Source organism: Brassica napus, chromosome A5 (assembly GCF_020379485.1).
Source record: "Brassica napus cultivar Da-Ae chromosome A5, Da-Ae, whole genome shotgun sequence".
Taxonomy (NCBI): domain Eukaryota; kingdom Viridiplantae; phylum Streptophyta; class Magnoliopsida; order Brassicales; family Brassicaceae; genus Brassica; species Brassica napus.
In genome coordinates this window covers 3,137,110-3,161,930 of record NC_063438.1, presented here as the reverse complement: position 1 = coordinate 3,161,930, position 24,821 = coordinate 3,137,110, and the positions used below count along the sequence as shown (strand labels likewise).

Below are 24,821 nucleotides of genomic sequence, written 5' to 3'. Positions count from 1 at the left end.
TCCGTCAACAACACACTATTATTAGCTTTGATGTATTTCTGTTAAATGATTTTATTTGTATTCGCTTCGGGCAACTACAAAGGCTCACATGGCTCTTAGTACATTATTCACGTACATGAATTAATATTGTTTGTATTTTTAATCATACTAAGTCGACACCCGCGCTACGCTGCAGGAAATGTCTATAGGATTATGTTATTTGATGCAACTGACATTTCATGTTTATTTCGTTTGAATAATCGAACTTTTTAGCTTAGCTTTAAATATGTTGTTTTGTGATTTTTAGCTCAGCTTTTCCGCTGATATCTTACTATTTTTTTATGAATTTTATCATTTGTTATTAGTACAATTTAATCATTTTAGGATGCATTTAGATGTATATATTGCATTAAAGTGTTTATTTACATTTAACAGGGGTTAAAGTGCACTTTGAGAAGTTTGCGCGAAATCACAAGTTTATTCTTGCAAATTCAGAGTTCGGGGCCGATTTGAGAACCATCAAGAGGCGAGAGACAATTCTGCAAATATGAGGGGTCTGTAATGTACAACTGAAAGTCGATGATTGATTTGAATGGATATCTTTGCAATTTCAAAAGGCTTAGGGCCAATGCGAGAAGAACCAAAAGGTTCAAGGATCAACTGCGCGAATAATTGAAAATCCACCATTGTGGAGTTCCCGAGATTGAAATCTGAAGATGGCCGCGACGGTAAGAGGCAACGACTCCGGAACTTCGGAACTGGCTGCCACGACTCGAGCTGAGGTCACGGCGGCGTTATCTGACGGCGAGTGATGATTGCGACAAGGCGGACGAAACGGAGGAGGAACCACGGTGGCTAGGTGAGCACGGCCATGGTTTGGGCGCCGACGCGACAACGAAGCTGAGCATGAAGACCACGAGCTGATAGCAAAGACGCGCCGGAGGAGCTTGATTTCATGGCCGAGACTTCGACTCGAGCTTGATTGAGCGAGGAACGCGGGCTGTAACCGCGGACCACCCCAACTCTCACTGCCGGAGCACGCCGCAAAACCGGAGTTGCAATCAACCTCTCTGAAGAAAGCGCCTACGCCATCCGCTGGGCCGTGGATCACTACATCCGTCCTCGAGACGCCGTCGTCCTCCTCGCGTCTCCCCCACCTCCGTCCTCTTCAGCGTCGACTATAGTTTTTTTCTTTCTATCTAGCAGAAGAAGAAAGTGACGTGGAGAAACAAAATGTTTTGATTGGTTTTCACAGTTTTTTCAATTAATGACATGTCAATCCCTCAGTCATTTTAAAAACTGAGATATCATGTTATGGAGAGAACCTTACTCCATTATTGTGTTGATTAGGTACTTTGTCATTTCAGCTAAAAATTCGGCCATATATAAACATACGGGCTTCTTAGCTTTATCAACCAAAACGAAATATGATGGCGTCGCATATTAATTGATCAATATCATTCGATACAGCATAAATATAAAATCACTGTGACCTTTGTTATATATCATATGTGAAACTAAGCTAAGCCTCCTTTGAGGATGGATAATACACATATAGATGTTTCATGTCTGCATATACAGAACCCCCACAGATACACACATATAATATTTTATTTATTTACATTGAGATACAATCAAGGAAGTGAGGAAGATTTGAGCATTAACATGTAAAGCCGGTCTGGCGGTCACCGGCCTTTAATGATTTCGCGATCATAATTAATGCAAAGAATGGCTGTAAAGTTGAATCTATTAAAGAGAGAATTTGTCTTCATGTTTGCCATAGCTTTCATGTGGTCAAAGATTGGTCGGCAGAGACATTTCACTTGCATGGAGACAAATTTATAATGCGTAAATCTTCCAGTACGTTATGTATAGCATCTTACGTACAAACTGTGTCAAACCTATATAATATGCATTTGGAATTTTCTGAGAAAAAAATGAACTTGGATACAAACAAGAACTGAAGGACTCTTAATTATTCTTTGACAATAGCTTGCTTACAAAGTTGAATTCGCAATCTAGTGTAAAAGTGAGGAACAATTTAAGATTGTTCACGAGCATATCACCCTAACACTTATACATAAAGTAATTCCATCGTCATTAATATTTGGAGCAACTTTCCAATTTGTTTGTGTTTATCCTACTAAAGTTGCTCCAAATAATTAAGACGATGGAGTTAAACATATAATATGCTGTATTGTTTTTTGTTTGGTATGAGCTAGATTAGATTAATAGATTAGATTAGATATGATTTTGCATCTTTACCCCAGCGTTTTTTTTTTGTTTTTCTTGATGTGATAAGCATCGCTTTCTTCTTCTTTTTATCACAACCCCTCTTTCCGTTATCTTCTTTCTCGACTTCTTTAGTTATCTTTACAACCATACCAAAAGGATCCCTTGCAAACTATTGACTCCAAGTCTTTTCACACAAAAAGAAGAAGAGATATTCTCCAAAAGTGAATCTTATTCCCAAGATCATATATTTGGCTTTTGTTATGTTTTTGTTTGGTAGTGTTAATCAAACTTACATTTAATAGTCTTCAGTGTAACTCATATTGAAATATCAATTGTTTAGTTTTCTTCATCTAGGTTTTGTTAGCATATTACTTTTGTTCAACGATAAACTAAGATAAGATGTGTTCGATTAATATTCATAAACCACAAAAAGGTTTTCGTGAGCAAGTGAGTTTTTTTGGCCGCTAAAGCTACTTTCTATGAGTATAATTTTAAGTTTTAAGCTTAATTTGATGAATTTTTAAACGAAAAGGTTTCCAAATAAAATTAGAATGCGATAACCACTTTTTCTTAAAAATAATACTAAAATTCAAGATAGTAGCCACGTTCTGAACGTTTGAAACATTAACGAAAGTGTTTTTCTTCAATCAGCTAAGGTGCTCAAAAAGATAGTATCAATTTTCAGGTATCTATTAAAATTCTTATTTGGGTTATATCATCCTTAGTTACCTATTTTTTCTCTAACACTTTTTCAAGCAAAAAAAAATATCAATTAGGTACAAGTCTCCTTGTCATTTCTTCTTTTCATTGCTCACTCACATCTGTAAATAACTTCATCCCTATAAAAAAGCGCATTCCCATCATATTCATGAGAAATACAAATTATACAATGCCTTTAGAAACAACCTAAACGTATGTTAAATAGGCCTTAAATGGCCCATTTATCGACATATCACCCGATCTTGTAGCGCTCGCGAGGAACATATATGAGCAAACACACAATTCTATCAAATATGACAATATGCCATACACACCTATAGAAATTCTTTAGACAATCTTACAAAAAAAACTACCTAAAATTACTCGACACTAGTACGCTACTTGATTCGACTTCAATTTATATTTATATATTGATGAGATGCATACATCTTTGACACAGATCCAAGAATTAGAACTCTAGGTTTAACCTAAGTTATTTGTCTGTAAGCATACATACTAAACTGAGTTATTTGTCTGTATTTGAGCAGCCTTGTGGTCTTGCGCCGAGACCAGTACATCTTCCACACAATTCATGCTTGACCGCTAACCCTAAATTTTATATTTGTGCCTCTTTAATACTTAAACTATATTTGAACCCGCACGTCCGTACGGACATATTTTTTTTTATAAATAACATTTAAAATATAAAATAAGTTATAAAAATATATATATTTAATATCATTTTTATGTATATAATACTATTTTGAAATTTTTTTATTTGTTGTAAATTTTTTATGATGAAATTGTACAAATTATATAACAATAAAATATCTTTCTGTATTTAAAAATACAACATTATATTAATAGTTTAATTTTAAACATTAGTTTTATATGAATTAATACATATTTTATTTTAAAAAATTTTAGAAATTTTTATTCACAAAATATTTGTATGCGACTAAATTAAATGACTTAATATTATAAAAAATACTATTTATTTAATACATTATTTTCAGTTTGGTGTTTTTATTTTTACTACAAAAATAAAAAAAATAAAATGTTTCAACCAAGAAAAAATTATTTATTTGTTGTATATAAGAAGTTAATATGATAATTTTACAACTTTAGTTTTATAATTAATTGCTGAAATATATATATATATATAATGGTCTAGATTAAATATGATAAACAATAAAATGATAATTGCTAACGTGAAATATATTTATTTTTTATAGGAATGTTATTGTTTAGATGGATATTATTTTTGTTAGGAAAATATCATATATAAGTAAATTTAGGATGTTTAGTTAAGTTTCTAATGAATGATCTAAGATAAAAAATAGGACCATAAATTAATAGATTAGATTTTACTCCAAAATATTTAATTTTCATATATGGGATATCTTCAAATCTTCTTTACTTGAACTATACGATATTCTTCATATATTATTCGTTTATTCAGTCTCCACCAGTTAGAATATGACACATCAAACCATCTCATATATTTACACTTTCAGACGTACTTTCTAGCTATTTCATGTTGTACAATTTCTTAGGTGTGTTTAGCTGCACAACATAGTGGTAACAACGTTCAGAAAGTAACTAAAGCTAAAATAAAATATTTGAAATAAAAATTAAAATAAAATTTGAAATTAAAGGAAACAAGGAAAAACACATCTTTATTGTCTTCTTACAATTCTATTCCACATGACAACAACAAAGATAATAAAATAAAAATATAGGCTTATTTGCTGTTAGTTTAATGCATCTCCCGACGTATAGCTTTGGGTTCACAAGCTGGGATACGCATCTGGGATACGCGACGACGATGCGGACTTTTCGTGAGATTTGAACTGATACGATCGTATAATAATCATATGACGCGTGACGTCATAAAAGATCGACTCGATCAATGAGGAAACCTATTTTGACCACTAACCACGCGTATCGCGTACCTCGCCATGTTATTCCCGCTTATGTTGGAGTATATATATTTTATCGAGTTTTACATTCCAAAAATATCTAGTTTCCAATTCGCCACAAGTGTGAATCAGATGAAAATTTAAAATACTTAGTTACATGGTTAATGGGCGCACAATAAAGGCTAGCTATCATCGTCATGTACATGCCAGCTTTTTGCACGCTGTTTATGAGCCATCTTCAGTCCTTTCCTATTCTTTATAGACATAATAATGGGAAAATCTCTTCTGATATGCTTCCTTTAATACTACTATACATTATACAAACTTAAACTAATAGTGCTAGTAGAAAGTAAACGCAATCATTTGCTTAATATATGTGAACTAGGTTAAGACCCGCGCCTTGCACGGGATGAACGTTATATATATAAATTATTTTATATATTATATGTTTCTAACCTATTATGAAATAATAAATATATATTGAATAATTAAAAAGTCAGTAACTATTACCTATATAATTAAGTTGGTGCGAACATATAAATAAATTTTATTAATCCAAAAGAATATTTTTTTCTATTTGATATAGTATATAATTAAATTTAAATGATAGTAAGATATATATAGCATATTTTAATATTAATATTTATTAAATAATGCTTTTTGCTCATTTTTTTTATTATCATTTGTATCTGTTATAGCAAAAAATTTAAATTACTGATAACAAAATTTTCATTGTAGGATTAATAGTTTAAGTAATTTATTATATTTTTAAAATATAATTTGTCAATATTTTTTCAAATTTTTATCAAAATATAATTGTTCAAAGTAAATTTCAAAATAAAGATATTTATTTATTTTCTTATATGACATATAATTTAATTTAAAATAATATATATATATATATACATATATTTTTTTTTTAAAAAAAGTTTAATACTTATTAATGAGACATTCAACTTATATGATTTTTTAATTATTTGTATCATGTCATAACAAAAATTTTAAAATTAAACAAATATAATATAAGATACACTTATTTTTATCAAATCTTTATTATTCAAAGTCATTAATTGTCATATATACTTTAGCCATATTAGGTAATTCCGTAATTTTATTTATGGAAATAATGAAGGACATTAATAATGTATTTATGGTTAGTTTAATAAAAAGTTTATTATATATTTAGATGGACCAACCTATTTCTCTAAGGATTCTAAGAATCATTCTAGTGATGACACGTGGCTACAAAAAAATGTTGTAATGCTTCTCAAATAATATATAGGGGATGCGACCATCCCTATCCCGCTTTCGGCACATGCGAGTATGATATGTGCATTAGTGCATAGGATATGCTTCTAAATTTATTAATTACGTATGCATAGGAATAGGATATGCAACTGATGTAAAGTCTACTACTCCTCCGTTTCAAAATGTTACATATTTTAGTTTTTTCACACATTTTAATAAAATACAGTAAATTTGTATGATTTTTTGTGATTAGTTATTTTTTCGCATAATTTTAAGCCAGTAGAAAATTAATAAGTACAATTAAGTTTTTTGAAGTTTGCAATTAGTTAATAAAACATGCATTGAAAATAAAAAAAATAGATTTTTTGAAACAAATTTTTTCTCTAGAATATGTAACTTTATGAAACGCAAAGAGTATTTACTAGGTGATTTTTCCGTGCTCATGCACGGTATAAATATTTATAAAGTAAATAAATTATAATAATTTATTACTATTTTGTTTTTAATTTTTAATTATTCTGCTATTTATATTGTAATCAACATGCATGGCTTATTTTAAACAACTTTATGTTATTTTAACTAGTCAATTAGACATATAATTTTAGATATATAAAATCTCGACTGTTTGATTATTATTTGGCTATATTAGATAACATTTATTTTTCTAATTTAACTAAAGTATTTTTTTACACAGATTATTTTTTAATTAATTTTGTTATTTTCATGTAGTTTGATTCTTATCTTAGTTTGTAAATATATTTTAGTAAGATTATTTATAATTTAATATATATTGCTTTGAGAATCAAACAATAAAAGTACACTAAAGTGTTGATCAATTCAATGTCACATAAATAAATATAATATATATATATATATATATATATATGGTATTCAAAATACTGAATTGTAATAGTTGGCTAATATATTTATAATATTATTTTAAAATTTCATATTTATTCAGTAATATGTTGACACGTTCTATATTTATATGTATAAAATATTATTATAAATAAAATATCTGATTTTTATTTAATGTTTTTTTTTGTATAAAATTTTGGATTGGTCTAGTTACTAATTAGGTGAGTATATTGTGTTACATTTTCATCAAATTTAAGTATAACTATTTATAATCTAATTCAACCAAATTGTATTTTTTTGTATTCATTGTATTAGTTTTGGTTTTCATATTAGATATGTAAATATATATTTGATTTCTTAGTCATCTAGTATATGTTAATTTGTAAAAATAATATTATAAAATAAAGTGATGATAGGTACAAAATTTTATAAAAACATAACCGATAAATTTTAAAAGGGAATATTAATTATTTACTTTAATATCAAGAGTATTTTTTCTAAGCTTTCCTTTCTATGACATCACATTATATATAAAAAAATGGATCTTAAAAGATAGATAATTTTATGTATAATTTATTATGATAATTATTTTAATTTAATACATTTTAGAATTTGAGAAAAGAGTAAATGAAAACATAAAGCGGAATAAGAAGAGGAGAGAGATTCATGTGATGAGAAGAAAACAACTTTTATATTAAAAACATAAAGACTACGAGAGAAACAATAAAGTTCTACGGTCATATGAGTCTTTTTGACATGAGAAAGTGTGTCTCAAGCACTAAATATCTTATAAATTAATTGAAAAGTGAGAAAGTGTCTCTAGGTATAAAAAACTCATTATTCAACTATTAAATATCTGTATTGTATTATAATTATATGTAGCTAGATTTTGATCGAAGCTTTTAAAGCGCAAAATTATTTTTTGTTGATATTAATATGTATGTTTGTTCATGGGTTAACTTTTGTTGATAAATTTATTTTTTGTTCGCATTTTGGTTCGATTCAAGTTTTTGTTTTGTTTTGGTTCATTTTCAGTTATGGTTTTTGTATTTTTTTTTTGTTTTTAGTTCAAGAGATATAAACCGGTTCAGTTATTTACCATATTGAGTTTAGTTTAGGTTTGGTTATTTTGTTTTTTGGTGTGGTTCAAATACCAATATTATGAATCAATACAATTTTGAGTTCAATTCAGTTTTGTTTGATTTTTATTTTTCGGATAATTTTGAATAATTTGGGTTAAATGACATTTTGTTTTTTTTTTTGGTAAATTATCGGATAATTTGAATAAATTTAAATATTTCAGATAAAAATTATTCTAGTGATTTGGTTCTATCACGGAATTTTAATAGTTTTAAATATTTTGGTAAAAAGAAATACTAATAGGTTAGTCCGGTGTTTGGCTAGTTTGGTTTATAAGTAATACTAGATTTTGACCCGCGCTTAGAAAGCGCGGGTTTGTATTTTTAATTAAATATATTTTAAGCGAATTTCTATATAAGATAGTGTATAAGTTTGAGCATATTTATCCAAAACCACGGACCAAACCGTACCAAACTGAAAAACCAAAATTGAACTGAACTGCATAAATAATAGAGCAAATCATATATCTATGACTGAAAAAATGAAACCGAACCGATAACCAAATGAGTACCTGAATTTTTAAATAAAAATTATATACTTAAAAATATTAATTACATTTAATTTTAAATAACTAAATATCCTAAAAAATACTATTTATAAACCAGATAACCCGAAAACTTGAATTACCCGAATATTTATATTTGGTTGATAAATAATTTAGTTAACCAAAAGTATAATTTATGTATATAATTATTTATTTCAAATATATATATATATATATAACTATTTTTAATATAACACATAGTATCAAAACTATTTTCAAAATAATATTATGTTTTAAAATAAGTAGATTTTGTTCTAAAACACAATTCTGCTGCTAACCTATTTTAAAGTATCGATATAGTGTTAATAAATAACAAAGTGTTTTCAAAGTTTTTAGAAATTATCACTAACCGATTTATAATTTGTTAGACTAAATATCTAATAGAACCGAAGATAAATAGCCATTTTTTGAAAATATAGCAGATGGAAAGATCGAACATGTTTTATGTAGACCATAATCATATCTATGGATTCGTATAGGAACTAGTTTGATATTAAATAATACAACCATCTTGGAATATTAAGTTGTGACAAACATCGTTTAGTTTGTGAATGATAATGTTGAAGTGTTCATATATATAACATAGTTAGTGAAATCAATTTAGTTAATAAGGTTGGTATAAATTAATGGTTGATCTCTCTAAAAGATGCAATTTTTTTACAATGGATATTGTATTCTGTTTATAGTCTCCGAAGGTATTAACTATTAAATAAATCACAAATAACCATATATATAAATATAGGGTGGATATTATTTAATAATAGCACAAAATAATTATGATGGAATAATGCGTATACAGTAAACGTATATGTAGAGAATTAGGTTAATACCATTTTTTATGACTAACTTGCCTTTAATGAAGAATACTTAAGTTAGTAGTATGAGAAATAATAGGAATTCTAGTTGAATGAAATGGTCCAATTTATGACTTATTTTAAGTAGATTTTTTAGGACTTTTTTCTCTTTTAATAGTATTGATGTTTATAATACTTGATAATTTTAAGTCTATATAATCAATATTTTTAGGTATATAAGTTGTATTTTGGATATTCAGATTTCCTATTTGGTTTCGATTTGATTTTTTTTTTTTTTCCATTCCAGAGATATAGGAACCCATCTGATTTTTCTGAACATTGATTCGGTTTGGTTTCATTTTTTTGTTATGTTTCAGTTTTTTTTATGTTCTCGATTTATATACCAAAGCCAAAATTTGTTTGTGCAATCTGTTTTATATTTGATAAATAACTGAGTTAAATTTGTTAATGATTGATTTTATAAATAAAATGTTAAGATTATACCATATTAAAACCGTTGCAAGTATCCAATTTATGATTATAGAATATTCTAAGTATTTTGATGTGTACGCAGTGCAAGAAAGCTACCGTCATTTGTTGTCCATATGGATGGGGAGCTATCTGATTGGTTTACAAAATTTATAAGAATCTATTATGTTGCTGACAAAAAAAAATATTTTGATGTTTATATCTATGAATTTAAAAAAATTATATTTCATTGATAAAATACAAATCAGTACCATCAATATATTAAAATGTAAAATATATTTTTTATATACCGGAAATATTTAGTAAATAGTTAGAATCTGGAGGGATATTCTCAAAGTTCTTACATACATTTGTTAATTTTTATAAACTCTGTTAAGACAATATTTGAGTTTTAATATTAAAGATCTCTATCTAGATTTGCTCCGATTTATTTCCAAAATATTAGATTTGCTCCAATTTATTAGTAAAATATTTTAAAAATATAAGCGAATGATTTAAGACATTTATAATATTTCAAAATCTAGATTTGCTCCCATTTATTTTCCAACTAAACAGGATATGTTTAAATTAAAAGTTTGAATTTATTTTGTTTGCTAGTTTAGATCTTTCTATATGAAAAGATTTGAAAATTCAGATTATTAAATTACAGTTTAATTGTATATTTCTATTGATATGTGTTGGTCGTGTTTATTCATATACTTAAGTTCATGGAGATTGGAGAAAATAACATGTAATGATAGTTTACATTTACATTTTGTGGATTCAAATATTGTGACGTATTAATCTTCTTTTATTAAGTTTGATACATTACGTTATAGATTTGTTTCATTTTAAAATATTGAGTAAAGCTGTTTTAAATGAATTATGATAATATATATTTAAGTGAAATTGTTTTATTGTTTAATTAAATTTTAAAAACAGTGGCGCTACTATAAATACTAACAAAACCAAGGGGACGTTAAAAAAAGGTCTCTTGTAAATAGTATAGATGAGAATTACAGCTCTATATATACTAGAGGTGTTCAATCCGGATATCGGTTCGGTTTCTTCGGTTAGTAAAATATAACTATCATTCTAAATCCATATTTAATACGGTTCGGTTTGGTTTATAAACCGTCGGTTTTTGGTTTATTCAGTTTTATACCAAAACATAATTATTTAGTTTGGGATGATAGTATATAAATTTCTGAGTCATATTTTCATCCAGTCATTTACTAAAAAATATTATATTTTTAAATTTTTAAAAAACGTTTATACCTTCAGATGAAATAATCAAATCTAGAATTAAAATCAAAGCTTGGAATTTTGAATATATAAATTAAAAAAAAAGAGAATAATGAAAGAAATTTTTTTTCATTCTTCCATATTTGGTGCTCATCAAAATTATGCTTCTTCGAGTGAAACTTTGTTCGTTTATAAATAAGAAAAAAGTTGTGAAGATTTTTTTCTAGTTATCATCCATCAAATTTATAACCTTCACTTCAATTTAATCAATGATAAAAAGAAAGCAAAATGATTAAAAAAAGAAGATTAAGAAAATAAGAAGCCTCGGTTGCGATGAATTTTTCTTTAATTATATTTTAAGTGCTTTTCAAATTAGGATTCTTTATTACTATAAACAAATATGGTAATAATTATTAACAAAAGAATAACTTATATAACAAATAGATTTTCATGTGACGTTATAAAATATGTACATATTTACATGTTTCTATTTTTTATCGGTTTTGTTCGGTTTATTCGGTTTAATCGGTTATAAACCAAACCATATCCAAATCCTACTATAAAATCATATCCATTTGGTTTATATGGTATATATCAAAACCACACCATATTATCTATTTCGGTTCGGTTTGGTTTGGTACGGTTTGGTTTTACTATATTAGACAGGCCTAAATGCCTAATATATACTGAAGTTACAAAATCATACTCCTACAATATATGAGAAAATCATACAATTAGTGTGGAAAATGAAATATATAATAAAATGATTGTAATGATTGAGTGAGATATATACTCTTTCCTTACATCAACTTCACACCTTTTTCGGACCCATGTGGAAATCAATATATATATTTCCAATTCTAACATATACTTATTCGATTGTGTTTCTCATTTCCATCTTACATCGATCTCACAGTACTAAGCAAAAACATGAACCCTACTCATGACAAACCAATACTACTTACATTATTCACTCTTATTCTCCAACTTTCAAACGCTATCAATGCATCACCATCCCCACCCATAACGGCTCTTTACGCATTTGGCGACTCCACAGTTGATTCCGGTAACAACAACTATATCCCTACTCTTTTCCGGAGCAACCATTCACCCTATGGTAGATCCTTTCCGGCCAAACTCTCCACCGGAAGATTCTCAGACGGAAAACTCGCCACCGACTTCTTAGCCTCCTCTCTAGGACTCAAATCCACTATACCAGCTTACCTCGATCCTTCGGTCAAACCACTTGACCTTTTGACTGGCGTTAGTTTTGCCTCGGCCGGAGGTGGTTTAGATGATCGCACGGCCATGCTATCGTTGACTTTGACCATGGACAAGCAATGGAGTTACTTTGAGGAGGCGGTACGTAAGATGAAGAGTGTAGTTGGAGAGTCGGAGACTAACAGGGTGATTAAGAATGCTTGGTTTGTGATTAGTGCGGGGACTAATGATATGATCTTTAACGTTTATGATCATGTTCTTGGGAGTTTTATCTCGGTTTCGGATTATCAAGACTATCTACTCAGAAACGTCGAAGCTTTTGTCCAGGTTTCTTTAGCTACATCCAACTTTTAAGTTATTTATTCTGTTATTTATTTTAAAATAATAGGCAGATTCTCAAAGGAAAATAACCACATAAACTATTATCTCTATAGAATTTGTCTATACGTTAATAAGAAACGAAATGTCCTAGTCGTATGGGATCCTACCCATTAAATTACTTGAGTAAGACATATACGGCTCTACGCATTCTGCTAATCTAACAATCAGATAAAATTCTTTTTTTACTATTTTAGACAATTTTATAACGCTTTCATCCTATTATTATTCTTTTAAAATGTATTGGTGCCTAAAGTGTTGTTACAGGTAAAATTTTATTATCAAACCTTTATATTTGTAAGGGGAAAATCGCATAAAAAACCTTGAAAGTGTCACTTACTAGCACTTTAAACCTTGAAGTTTTTTCACTAACACTTTTAACCTTCAAAGTGACATTTTTATCATAAAAAACTTCAAAAGAAGAAAAATGACCGGCTGAACAGGTTAAAAACAGTTTTTTTTCAAAAAATAATTATTTAATTAATAAATAAACAAAAAATTAATAAAAATCGAAAAATTTAACAAAAAACTCACAAATTAAAAAAAGTGAGAAAAATAAATAAAGATTTAGAAAATTAAATAAAAAATAACTAAAAATTCAAAAATAAATAAGATCAAATTAAAATACAGAAATAATAATAATAAATTTCAAAAAATTGAAAATTCAAAAAAGTTTTTTTTTTCATTTTCAAATATAATGTCGGGAAATTATCATTGGAGATATGCCAAAAACCGTCATTGGAGATATGTCTGAAATGACGGTTTTTGGCATATCTCCAATGATAACTTCTGACATTATATTTAAATTTTCACTTTTTTTTTGAAATTTATGATTTTTTTATTTTTCTCCATTTTAATTTGATCTTATTTTTTTGTTGAATTTTTTTGTTATTTTTAATTTATTTTTTTAAATCTTTATTTATTTTTGATTTTTTTTTTAATTTATGAGTTTTTTGTTAACTTTTTCGATTTTTATTAATTTTTTTTGTTTATTTTATTAATTATATAATTATTTTTTGAAAAAAAAAACTGTTTTTAACCAGTTCAGCCGGTCATTTTTCTTATTTGGAGGTTTTTTATGATAAAAATGTCACTTTGAAGGTTAAAAGTGTTAGTGAAAAAAGTTCAAGGTTTAAAATGCTAATAAGTGACACTTTCAAAGTTTTTTATGCGATTTTCTCTATTCGTAAGTTGAATGTTATGAACTTTTTCAACGATGTCATGAACTTCTCTCTCTACGGGTTAAATAAAAAACTCAAAATGGGCCTTAGCCCATAATTTCCATTATTATTATTTTTGGTTAATCATTACATGTTTTGTAGGCTTAGTTTTATTTACGTTGTTTTGATCATTTATGCCCATATATTATTTCTGCAATTTATACTCTCATGATCTCATACTCATAGCGAAGAGACTGACCTAGATACATAGATCTCCATATAACAGCTAAAAATGTAAATCTCTAATGTATCTTTTAATCTTCCAAATGGTCAACAGAGACTACACGACGCAGGAGCCCGAAGGATTACAGTAGCGGGACTACCACCAATAGGATGCCTTCCGGTGCAAGTAACACTTGGTACTGTCACTCTCCCTCGGATCTTCCATAAACGGATCTGTACGGAAAACCAGAACACTGATTCTCAGCTATACAATCAAAAGCTACTGAAGCTAAACTTCCTTTTCAGTCAGAGGCTTCGAGGCTCCAAAATTCTTTACCTCGACATCTACACTCCAATAATGGACATGATCAAACATCCTTATAAATACGGTATGTAATTTGATTTTTATACACAAGAAAATTTGTTAACTGTGGCGTAAATTTTTTTGACTTGATAACTTTGGAATATGAATAAATGCAGGATTAGAAGAAACGTTAAAAGGATGTTGCGGGACGGGGTTCTTAGAAGCAGGACCTCTATGCAAGTCGTTGTCTGGAACTTGTGATGATGTTTCCAAGTATTTGTTCTTCGATTCTGTGCATCCTACCCAAAAGGCTTACTCTGTCATTGCTACTTACGCCTTACAAAAATTGTTGCCTCTCCTCTAATTTGTTAGTGTAAAGATAACACTACAATTGAGTAATGCAGAAAATAAATCAAGAGACAAAATAGATATAAGCAACCAACTATTGTTTTATTAGAAATCGCCTAAAAAATTTATTACAAGACTTGTTTATCAGCTTTACACAACCTGTTAACATCCTAACAGCTGTTAATGAAAGATTCTTAATCTATCCAAACTTATCTCTTTATCGTCAGTACTTCAACATATGCATCACCACGACCCAAGAACACCCCTAAGAGATTTTCACCCTTACTCTATAATAATAGTCAGTGTCTTATGAAATACACACGACTCCATAGCTCTTTTATAGTGATTTTCACATTCTTGAAATCCTAATCTCCAAAGAACATGGATACAAACAACTTCCATATCAATAAGTATACTTTCTTTTTCTTAAAATGCACTTATTTTTTAAAGCATAAACTTGCTTCTCAAGTTTATCTCCTGCCTTTTGTCCACGGTATAAACTTGCTCCTCAAGTATATCCCACGCCAGCTCAACACCTTGCATCCATATGGTCTCCACAACTCTGCATGCCTCCTGGTTCACTCTCTGGCGCACACTGCCTCATCAACTACTTCAACGACTACATCAAGATATAAACTCTTAGTTTATCCTTCTTCATCTCAGCATATCTTGCATCCATATGGTAACCCACCACTCTGCATACCTTATGTAGTAATGACTAATGCATCCAACATCAGTGACTTCGTTGCCTAGTTAATCTTGAAAGACTATTGACATCTACAAGTTCAACCTGCATCTTTATAATTTTTATATTATTCTCTGCAATTTTTTAAGGAATGTTATCACGTCCACAACACTTTTCGCAAGCTAACTGACAAATATAAACTTTTAATTTTGTTACTACGGTTTATTTCCCTCTCCAAACTAACTGACAATTAATTCAGAGTGAAGAAATTTCGAGTCTCGAGTTATGTTAACTAGGTTATTAGAGAGGGCATTCATTGATAATATGGGAATAAATTCTGATTAAAAGACATTTTAATGAATATGTGGGGGTCATCTTCTATATGGCATTTAGGTATGAACATTGAAGAAAAATATGTATTGTGTAGCCTTTTTCAAAAAAAAAAAAAATTTATGTATTGTGAAAATGCTACGATAAGTCAAATATTAACAACAAAAGGATCTTTCACCTTACATAAATATTTGACTTATATATACTGTCCAAAATATTAAGGATTGGGAAGAATCTGATACAAACAAAGAAACAAGTAGACACAAAACCAGAAAAACCTTTCGTAGTTTTTTTATTCCCTGAAAAATATGTAAATATTCTGAAATATATAATACAATATAGTCAAATTGTTTTCAAGACCCGAGATGATAAGAAAACTAGTATGGCAAAGTACATCTGTCTTCTTGTTTTTCTCTTTTATTTTATTTTAAAAGAAAGTCATATGAGAGAAGAAACAAATATGCAAAGAACTTCCGTTGTAATATAAAAGGAGTGGTATTGTCAGGAACAATATACTAAAAGAGTGGAATGGAAAGAAAAATTGATGTTTTTAGTTGGGTCTAAGTAATTTCAAATGATAAGTATTATTCTAATGTCTCAGCCATACGTAGCGCAATTTGATTTGTTATATTATCTACAACTAAATTAAGATCACTTAAATTGAGAGTTGATTTTGAAAAGTTGACAACGGTTAGTTTGCCGTTAGATGTCCAAAGACGACGTAATTTAACATAATTGATGTTGAATGGGTACCTGCAAGTGAGCATTTGATAAGATAGAGACAGGAAAAGTTTTTTTTTTGTAACAAATAAGACAGGAAAAGGTTATCGAGATCAACCCAAGCATATACGATTGCATATATAAGCTTCACTGGTTTAACGTTAATGCATAAATTAATTACTGACAAAATCTCCATGTTAGGGGAAAAAGTAATGGCTTACGATACTTGTGTCGTGTGAGAGTGAAAGCGGAAATTACGCATACATTTGCAACGTCTCACAACAAGACACAACCAAGACAACGTGCAATGTTCTTGTAACTCTCAAAACCATATAGACTCACTAATCTTTTTTAATGGTTACTATTCAGGATAAAACGAATCTCTCTGTTCACAACTCGATCACAAACATTTATATTTAAATAAGCATTTAACATCTCGACATAATTATACAGGAGTGTCAAAATGAGCTATCTCGTTCAACTCAGCTCATAGTGAGCTCGGATCTTTTATGAACTAGCTCAACTCAGCTCATTTATTATATGAGCTTCAATATGTAATTCGAATTTAGATTATCTAAATCATGATTTAAACGAACTAACTCGCGATCAAATATAAAATCATATTATATAACTAATTATAAATAAAATATAGAATTAAAATAATTTTCATAATATAATTTAAAATTTAAATATTAAAACTCCAAAACATTAATATGAAATACTGAATAAAACCAACACCTAAGAATACATTAAATCAAAGCTAAATTAATGATCCAAAAATCTATTTTTACTTTTTGATAAAATGTGAAATTTTATTGATCAAGACAAAAAGAATAAGCATTTACATGATCCAATAAAGCCTAAAGAGATTTACAAGGCAATAACAATGATTTATTTTGTTATGTATTAGCTGAGACTTCAAACCATCTTTGCATCAGTCCTGCAAGCTTATGATCATGCGAGCTTATATCACTCCAAAAATCTATTCCACATAAGAGTCTTGAGATGATTACGTATGAGAGTCTTCATCTATTCAAATTATAAAAATATATATTACGTATGGGTGTCTTAGGAATATTTTGTTTTACATTTTTATTCTAAACATATATGATATGAGGATTGATATCAATATTTGTTTTACATTTTATATATGTTTAAAATTTTTTGGTTTTACATTTTAATTTAGAAAATAAATATGATTAAAATAGAAACTATCTTTTCTTAAATATGAAAAATAAAAGTCATCCATATATATATATATTAAATACAAAAATAATCATACTATAATGAATTAGCTCATGTTCATAAAATATTGTTCATATAACTTGTGATCTAATTTAAACTCGATCATAAAGTTCATTTATTAAAGGGATTTTTGCAAAATTGACCTACAACTTAAAGTCAAACACAAAACTAACCTCCTTTTTTTTTGAAAATTGGTTTTGCCCTATTCACCCCACAAGTTCATATAATTTACGAAAATGCCATCAATTTTTTTTTTTTTTTTTTTCGAAAATGACATTTTTACTCTCTCACCCTCATCATCTTCAAGTAATTACAAGATTGCCATTGTCATCAATACCACAACCACCATGAACAACCAATTTGAAGCTCTTAATGCTCCCAAAATCGATTTACCCTTCTTATTTTTCCATTCTTGTGAACTAAACACAACATATCTCTCACTTTCTCTCCACAATAAGCTAAAAAAACCCAAGATTTTGATTCTAAAATTTTTATGGTTCATAAAGTCATAGAAGCTAACGATTATGGGTGGGTGACTTTCGTTTGTGATTCTGTGTGCTTGGAGAAGCCTTATGTATGCTAAGGAACTTATCTCACCAATTTAAGGTATGACATCGAGTTTTTTTCCAGATCTGTTCGTCAGACGACTTACTTGGGAAGTCGTCTCGCTGTAGACGACTTACCTTTCAGTCGTCTGGCTGTAGACGACTTACCTGGAAGTCGTCTGGTCAACGCAGAGGTTATTTTTGCAATTGACTTTGAAATCTGTAACCTGAGACGACTGAAAGTTAAGTCGTCTACTATTGTTTGGTTTCAAAAAAAATTCCAAAGAACCTAGACGACTTACATTTCAGTCGTCATAGGTTAGTTTTGCATTTGACTGGATAATTTCAGAAGTTTGACTTTCCCAGACGACTTACATTTCAGTCGTCTGGCGAAAATTAAAATAATAATATTTTTTTTAAAGTAAACGACTTACAATTAAGTAGTCATAGGTTAGTTTTGCAATTGAAAAAAAAAACTTCAAGATTTAATTATACACAGACGACTTATAATTCAGTCGTCCACCAGACGACTTAATTGTAAGTCGTCCAGGACTTTTTTCTGAGATTCTGGTCAAACCTCGTAAATCCTGGACGACTTACATTTCAGTCGTCTCGTGGACGACTGAATTATAAGTCGTCTGTATATAATTAAATCTTGAAGTTTTTTTTTCAATTGCAAAACTAACCTATGACGACTTAACTGTAAGTCGTCTACTTTTAAAAAAATATTATTATTTTAATTTTCACTAGACGACTGAAATGTAAGTCGTCCAAAAAGTCAAACTTCTGAAATAATCCAGTCAAATGCAAAACTAACCTCTGACGACTGAAATGTAAGTCGTCTAGCTTTTTTAGATTTTTTTTTTAACCAAACAATAGTAGACGACTTAACTTTCAGTCGTCCGAAATAACAGATTTCAAAGTCAATTGCAAAAATAACCTCTGCGTTGACCAGACGACATATAGTTTAGTCGTCTAGACAACTTAGATTGAAGTCGTCCGCGTCTTCTCCACTAGTTTTTAAGTCTTCTACGTTAGTTTTTGAATAACTTGTATTTTTAAGAGTGATAAGTAACTTCAAGATATGTAAAACTCATATTTACAAAATATGTTCTCTCCCTTAGTTTTACTAAATTTGACTAAGTTTTTCAATGCAAACTTATAAAAAATATGATATGCTTTGACTAGTTACTATTATTTGTTTTCATCTCTTACCAACATTCTTGTTTATTAAGATGAGAAAAAGGCCATTGGAGTTTATTATTGCATATGAGAGATCCAAAGATAAGAAAAAGGCTATTGAAGTTTATTATTTCATTGATTTGTAAATGTGTAAACACATTGTTAGCACATTTAATACATCTTGGAAAACATTATTACTGATTTTACAAAAAATTCACAACTAAAAGAGTATACATGCAATTCACAAAACAGACCACAAACAAAACTATTATAGATCATTCATCTACAAAGACAAGCTTGGATTCCACTTGAGTAGACAAGACCAGACAACTTTTAAGAAGTCCAGACGACTTCTAAGAAGTCCAGACGACTTCCAGGAAGTTCAGACGACTTTGCCAGAAGACTTTTAGGAAGTTCAGACGACTTCCAGACGACTTTACAGGAAGTCCAGACGACTTTTAGGAAGTCCAGACGACTTCCAGACGACTTCCAGACGACTTCCAGACGACTTCCAGACGACTAACAAGTAAGTCGTCCCAGAAGTCTTCCAGATCTGAAAAACCTGCATATTAAATCCAGATCTGGAAAACCTGCATATTCAAAAACGTTTAAATGGCTTAAAAACAGAAAAAATGAATGGAAGATTAGATAAATCTACCTTTACAGAACACACAAAAATACATATCTAAAAATAAAAGATCTACCTTTAAATTAGTGGAAGATGAGTACCATCTAATTAAAAACCTGCAAAAAAAAATAGATTAGTAACAAAGACATGAGACAAAATTGAAAAATTCATATAAAGTTTGGTGTTTTCAAGTCAAAGAGATTAGAGTGGGTTTGGAGAGTTTTAGTTTGGGAAAAAAGTAAGAACTTTATACAACAAGAAGTTACCAAATGAAGAAAAATCAGACATAAGAACTTACCAAAACGCTCAGAAAAATCCAGACGACTTCCTAGAAGTCCAGACGACTTCCTGGAAGTCCAGACGACTTCCTGGAAGTCCAGACGACTTCCTGGAAGTCCAGACGACTTCCTGGAAGTCCAGACGACTTTGTCAGAAGACTTCCAAGAAGTCCAGACGACTTCCAGACGACTTCCAGACGACTAACAGGTAAGTCGTCCCAGAAGTCTTCCAGATCTGAAAAACCTGCACATCAAATCCAGATCTGAAAAACCTGCATATCCAAAAACGTTCAAATGACTTAAAAATAGAGAAAATGAGTGGAAGATTAGATAAATCTACATTTATAGAACACACAAAAATACATATCTAAAATTAATAGATCTACCTCTAAATTAGTGGAAGATGAGTACCATTTGATTAAAAACCTGCAAAAGAGATAGATTAGTAAGAAATACATGAGACAAAACTGAAAAATTCATATAAAGTTTGGTGTTTTCAAGTCAAAGAAATTAGAGAGAGGTTGGAGAGTTTTAGAATGATGAACATTACATTTTTGTTGCAGCCATTTGAGAGGAGGAGAGAGAATGTGTAAATTTTTCTTTTTATAGGGAGACAAAAAATCCAATTAGATTAAATATTTTTGACTCAGACGACTTCCTGGACGACTTACATTTCAGTCGTCTGGTGAAGAAATTAAAACAGACGACTTACATGTAAGTCGTCCAGAAGAGTTTAATATTTTTAGCGGGAAATTAAATATTTTTAGCGGGAAACTAAAATAGAAGACTTCCCAGACGACTTACAAGTAAGTCGTCTGGACGACTGAAATATACGTCGTCCGGGTAAATTATTCAACAGACGACTGAAATATAAGTCGTCCACACCCTAAACATAACCCCTAAACTTAATTATCTAATTAAACACTTCATAAAACCAAATCAAACTTGAAAAGTGTTTACTATACACAAAAATAAACACATATAGGTGAAAACTAATTTTTGAAAAAAATATTTTAGTTTTCCAAAATCTAACCCTAACAATACATACAATACTACAACATATGTTTGCCAAACTCCTAAACCAAAGTATTTCATGATTCACTACTTTCACTCATCTATCTTCAAAACAAATCAATTTTATCATATCTTAATTTATATTAGTTAAAACTGTTTATAATTACTTGATTTTTATTTTTTACGCATCAAAATATTTTTTTACAAGATTTATAAATTATTTTTAAAATAAACTGGTACCAGACGACTTACACTTCAGTCGTCCAGACGACTTCCAACATCTCGGACGACTCAGACGATTTAATGGAGCTATATTCGTAAAAATGGCTTCTGTTTTTTTGTTTGGTCACAAGGGGCTGAGCTGTAATTTCACTAGGCTTTTAGGTTAGTTTTGCATTTGATTCAAGTTTGGGTATAGGTTTGGGATTAAAATCAAGTTGTGGGTTAGTTTTGGCAAAAACCCCTTTATTAAATGACCTAAAAAGACAGTGCTCGCTCATAAAAAAATCGAGTTGAGCCAGCTCATCAACTATAACTCATTTTGACACCTCTATTTATATGGCCCAGAACAACGTTTTAAAATTTATCTATTATTACCTTAATTAATTATGGGTCTTCTCACAAGTATGCAACGAATGATAAACAACAAAGAACCGTCTTCCATCAACAAGTACCTCAAGATCTCACTTAGAATATACATATATACATGTTGTTGTATCTATACTATACTAAAAGAAGAATAAACTCCACAGCTAAGGTGTCCACATCAGCAAATTAATTCGAGCCAATCAGATTCTAAATATATGCCATGTCAGCACGACCTTAATCTTCCTTGCAAATTTGTCGATCAAAATCCCAGAAACAGATCATTTGCTCACCCCGTTACAATCTCTACATCTCTTTTTCTCTCTTCTCCGAGCTTCTCCGTTGGGTGAACGACTACTGTTGAATTGATTTCTTCCTTTCGATTCGATTCTCTCTACCGATTACTAAGGTTCTCTCTCTCTCCATAGATCATCTCTCCTTTGTTTATCCGCGAACGTATCTCTCTATTCTGAGCAGTTAGATAGCCACCTTCTTTCTCTTCTCTTCTAATTTAGTCTTTTGATAGATCTGATTGAGATTTTTTGAGGGTTTCATCTTTCCAGCTTATGGGTTTCGATAAAGCCTCTTCCTTTACTTACGATCACCCATCTGCTATTGGTTCATCAATGGCTGTTGAGAAAGGTTGGTCGTGACTGAAGCTTGACTCCGGAGATGAAGAACTCGCCGTGAAAGCTTGGTCGCGGTAAAGCTCCGAGATGGTGAGGTTGAAGACGACTCGACAGAGACGAAGCTTTCACTGAGAAGAGCACGGCTTGACGAAGCGGGTAAGAAACATCGGGTTGGAGCGACGAAGCCTAACCGTTCGTTCCAGTTTCGAATCATCACAAGTGCTGGAGCGGGCAACGCACAGCGGGTTGATGAAGTGGCCGTACCATGAGCGTGCGCTGGAGCAGGTGGTGCTAGCGAGGAGAAGAAACCGCTCGGGACCTCAAACAAACTCGAAGCTGCACAGCAGCTTCTCAAAACAGGCTGATGAAACCGCTGTGGTCATTGCACTGCTCGGAGCAGCTTAGTGGAGCGAGGAGAAGAGGCCGCTCGCTTTGGTGATCGTTGTGGAATTTGCCAGGTTCATTCTTATCAAGGATAATGAGTAACAGGAGCAGCAGCAATCGTTTTGATTATTTAAAGTTGCAAGCTTTTTTCTAGATTTAGGACAAACTTTCAGTTATGAGTGCATCATGGGCAGATGTGGCTGACTCTGAGAAGGCTGCTTCCAGGGCAAAGCCTGCTTATGTTCCCACACATCTAAGGAACATGCAGTCTGAGCCTGTTGCTACTTTGCCACAAAATGATCGTCCGGGGTATGGTGGTCAACCGTCTAGATGGGCTCCTGGAGGTGGAGTTGGTGGAGGCGGTGGCTACAGGAATGATGTAGGGAGGACGAGTAAGTGGTGGTGGTGGCTGGAACAACAGAGGTGGAGGATGGGACCGTGAAGTTAATCCGTTTGGAGATGATGCTGATTTAGAACCTGCCGTTCAGGAGAATACTGGCATTAATTTTGATGCTTATGAAGATATTCCCATCGAGACCAGTTGAGGATACGTGCCTCCTCCTGTTAACACTTTTGCTGACATTGATTTTGGGGAGGCGTTGAATCTCAACATCAGGAGGTGTAAGTACGTGAGGACAACACCTGTACAGCGTCACGCCATTCCGATACTTCTTGCAGAGAGGGATTGATGGCATGTGCTTAGACAGGGTCTGTGAAGACTGCTGCCTTTTGCTTTCCGATAATTAGTGGAATCATGAGAGATCAGCACCTTCAGAGACCTCGTGGTTCACGGACCGTTTACCCTCTTGCAATTATCCTCTCACCAACAAGGGAGCTGGCATCTCAGGTAACATAGAGAATCTACTCATTCTCTCACATAATATAATTTCTTCAGACAAGACACATGTGTATTTTTTAAATATACAAAAATTTTGACGTTTTGCTTTTTTTTTTTTTAAGATTCATGAAGCGAAAACATTCACATGCCAAACTGGTGTGAAGGTCATTGTTGCTTACGGAGGAACACCTATTAACCAGCAGGTAATTATCATGCACATGTAATTTTTCTTTCTTGGTTGTCCACCTTTGTCTTTGGATATTGTTTTATGTTTTATAGGGGTGTTGTCTATTTTAAGTTAATAGCAGCTTACGGCTTACTGGTTTGGGGTCTGCTAGCTCTATTCTTCCTTATATCAGTCTCATTTTTGAAATTATGTTTTGATTTTGAAGTCAGCAGTGCATGATTAATATTGTATCGTACATAACATCATGTTTAACGTGATCCTCATCCTCTTCACTCCCATTCAAAAATTTAAATATTTATTAAATCATTGTGTTATTGGTCATCAAAATTTACAGATTTAAGTATTCAAAATGATTACACATGCAGTGTGTGTGTATGTATATGAAATGAAGGTTAAATATGATTACCAAAATATTAATAGAAACTTTAACTATGTTTACATCTAAAATATACATTAGTATATAAATTAATGATATTTTAAACACAAAAATTATTATCTTTTAAAACAATTCATTTTAATTTGTCAAATACTATATCAACAAATAAATGGTAATCAATCTTTATATTTAAGTTTAGGGGTGGGCGTTCGGATACCCATTCGGGTTCGGTTCGGATCTAATTGGGTTTCGGGTTTTCGGGTTTAAAGATTTCAGCCCCATTCGGATATTTCTAAATTTCGGTTCGGGTTCGGTTCGGATCTTTGCGGGTTCGGTTCGGTTTCGGATAACTTATTTAAATTATTTTTAAAATTTTAATTTTCATTATATGCTTAAACTTTCTCAAAATCTATAAAACAAAATAATATAT

At 30.5% G+C, this 24,821-nt stretch overlaps 1 protein-coding gene and 1 long non-coding RNA gene across 3 annotated transcripts; both read left to right on the top strand.

The window, feature by feature from the left end:
- Window positions 1-11,731: 11,731 nt before the first annotated feature.
- On the top strand, window positions 11,732-16,280 carry LOC106454601 (GDSL esterase/lipase At2g40250-like). Its single transcript, XM_013896717.3, has 3 exons — window positions 11,732-12,680; window positions 14,229-14,502; window positions 14,594-16,280. The coding sequence occupies exons 1-3, from the start codon at window positions 12,063-12,065 to the stop codon at window positions 14,779-14,781; spliced, it is 1,080 nt and encodes a 359-aa protein (XP_013752171.2). The 5' UTR covers window positions 11,732-12,062; the 3' UTR covers window positions 14,782-16,280.
- Window positions 16,281-22,113: 5,833 nt separating this feature from the next.
- LOC106454603 lies at window positions 22,114-24,287 on the top strand. Of its 2 annotated transcripts, XR_001289978.3 has the most exons (3): window positions 22,114-22,386; window positions 22,541-23,837; window positions 23,951-24,287. It is a non-coding gene; the product is annotated as an uncharacterized LOC106454603 (long non-coding RNA). The 2 variants fall into 2 exon arrangements; XR_007339666.1 differs by having other exon boundaries at window positions 22,114-23,837.
- The last annotated feature ends 534 nt before the right edge of the window (window positions 24,288-24,821 follow it).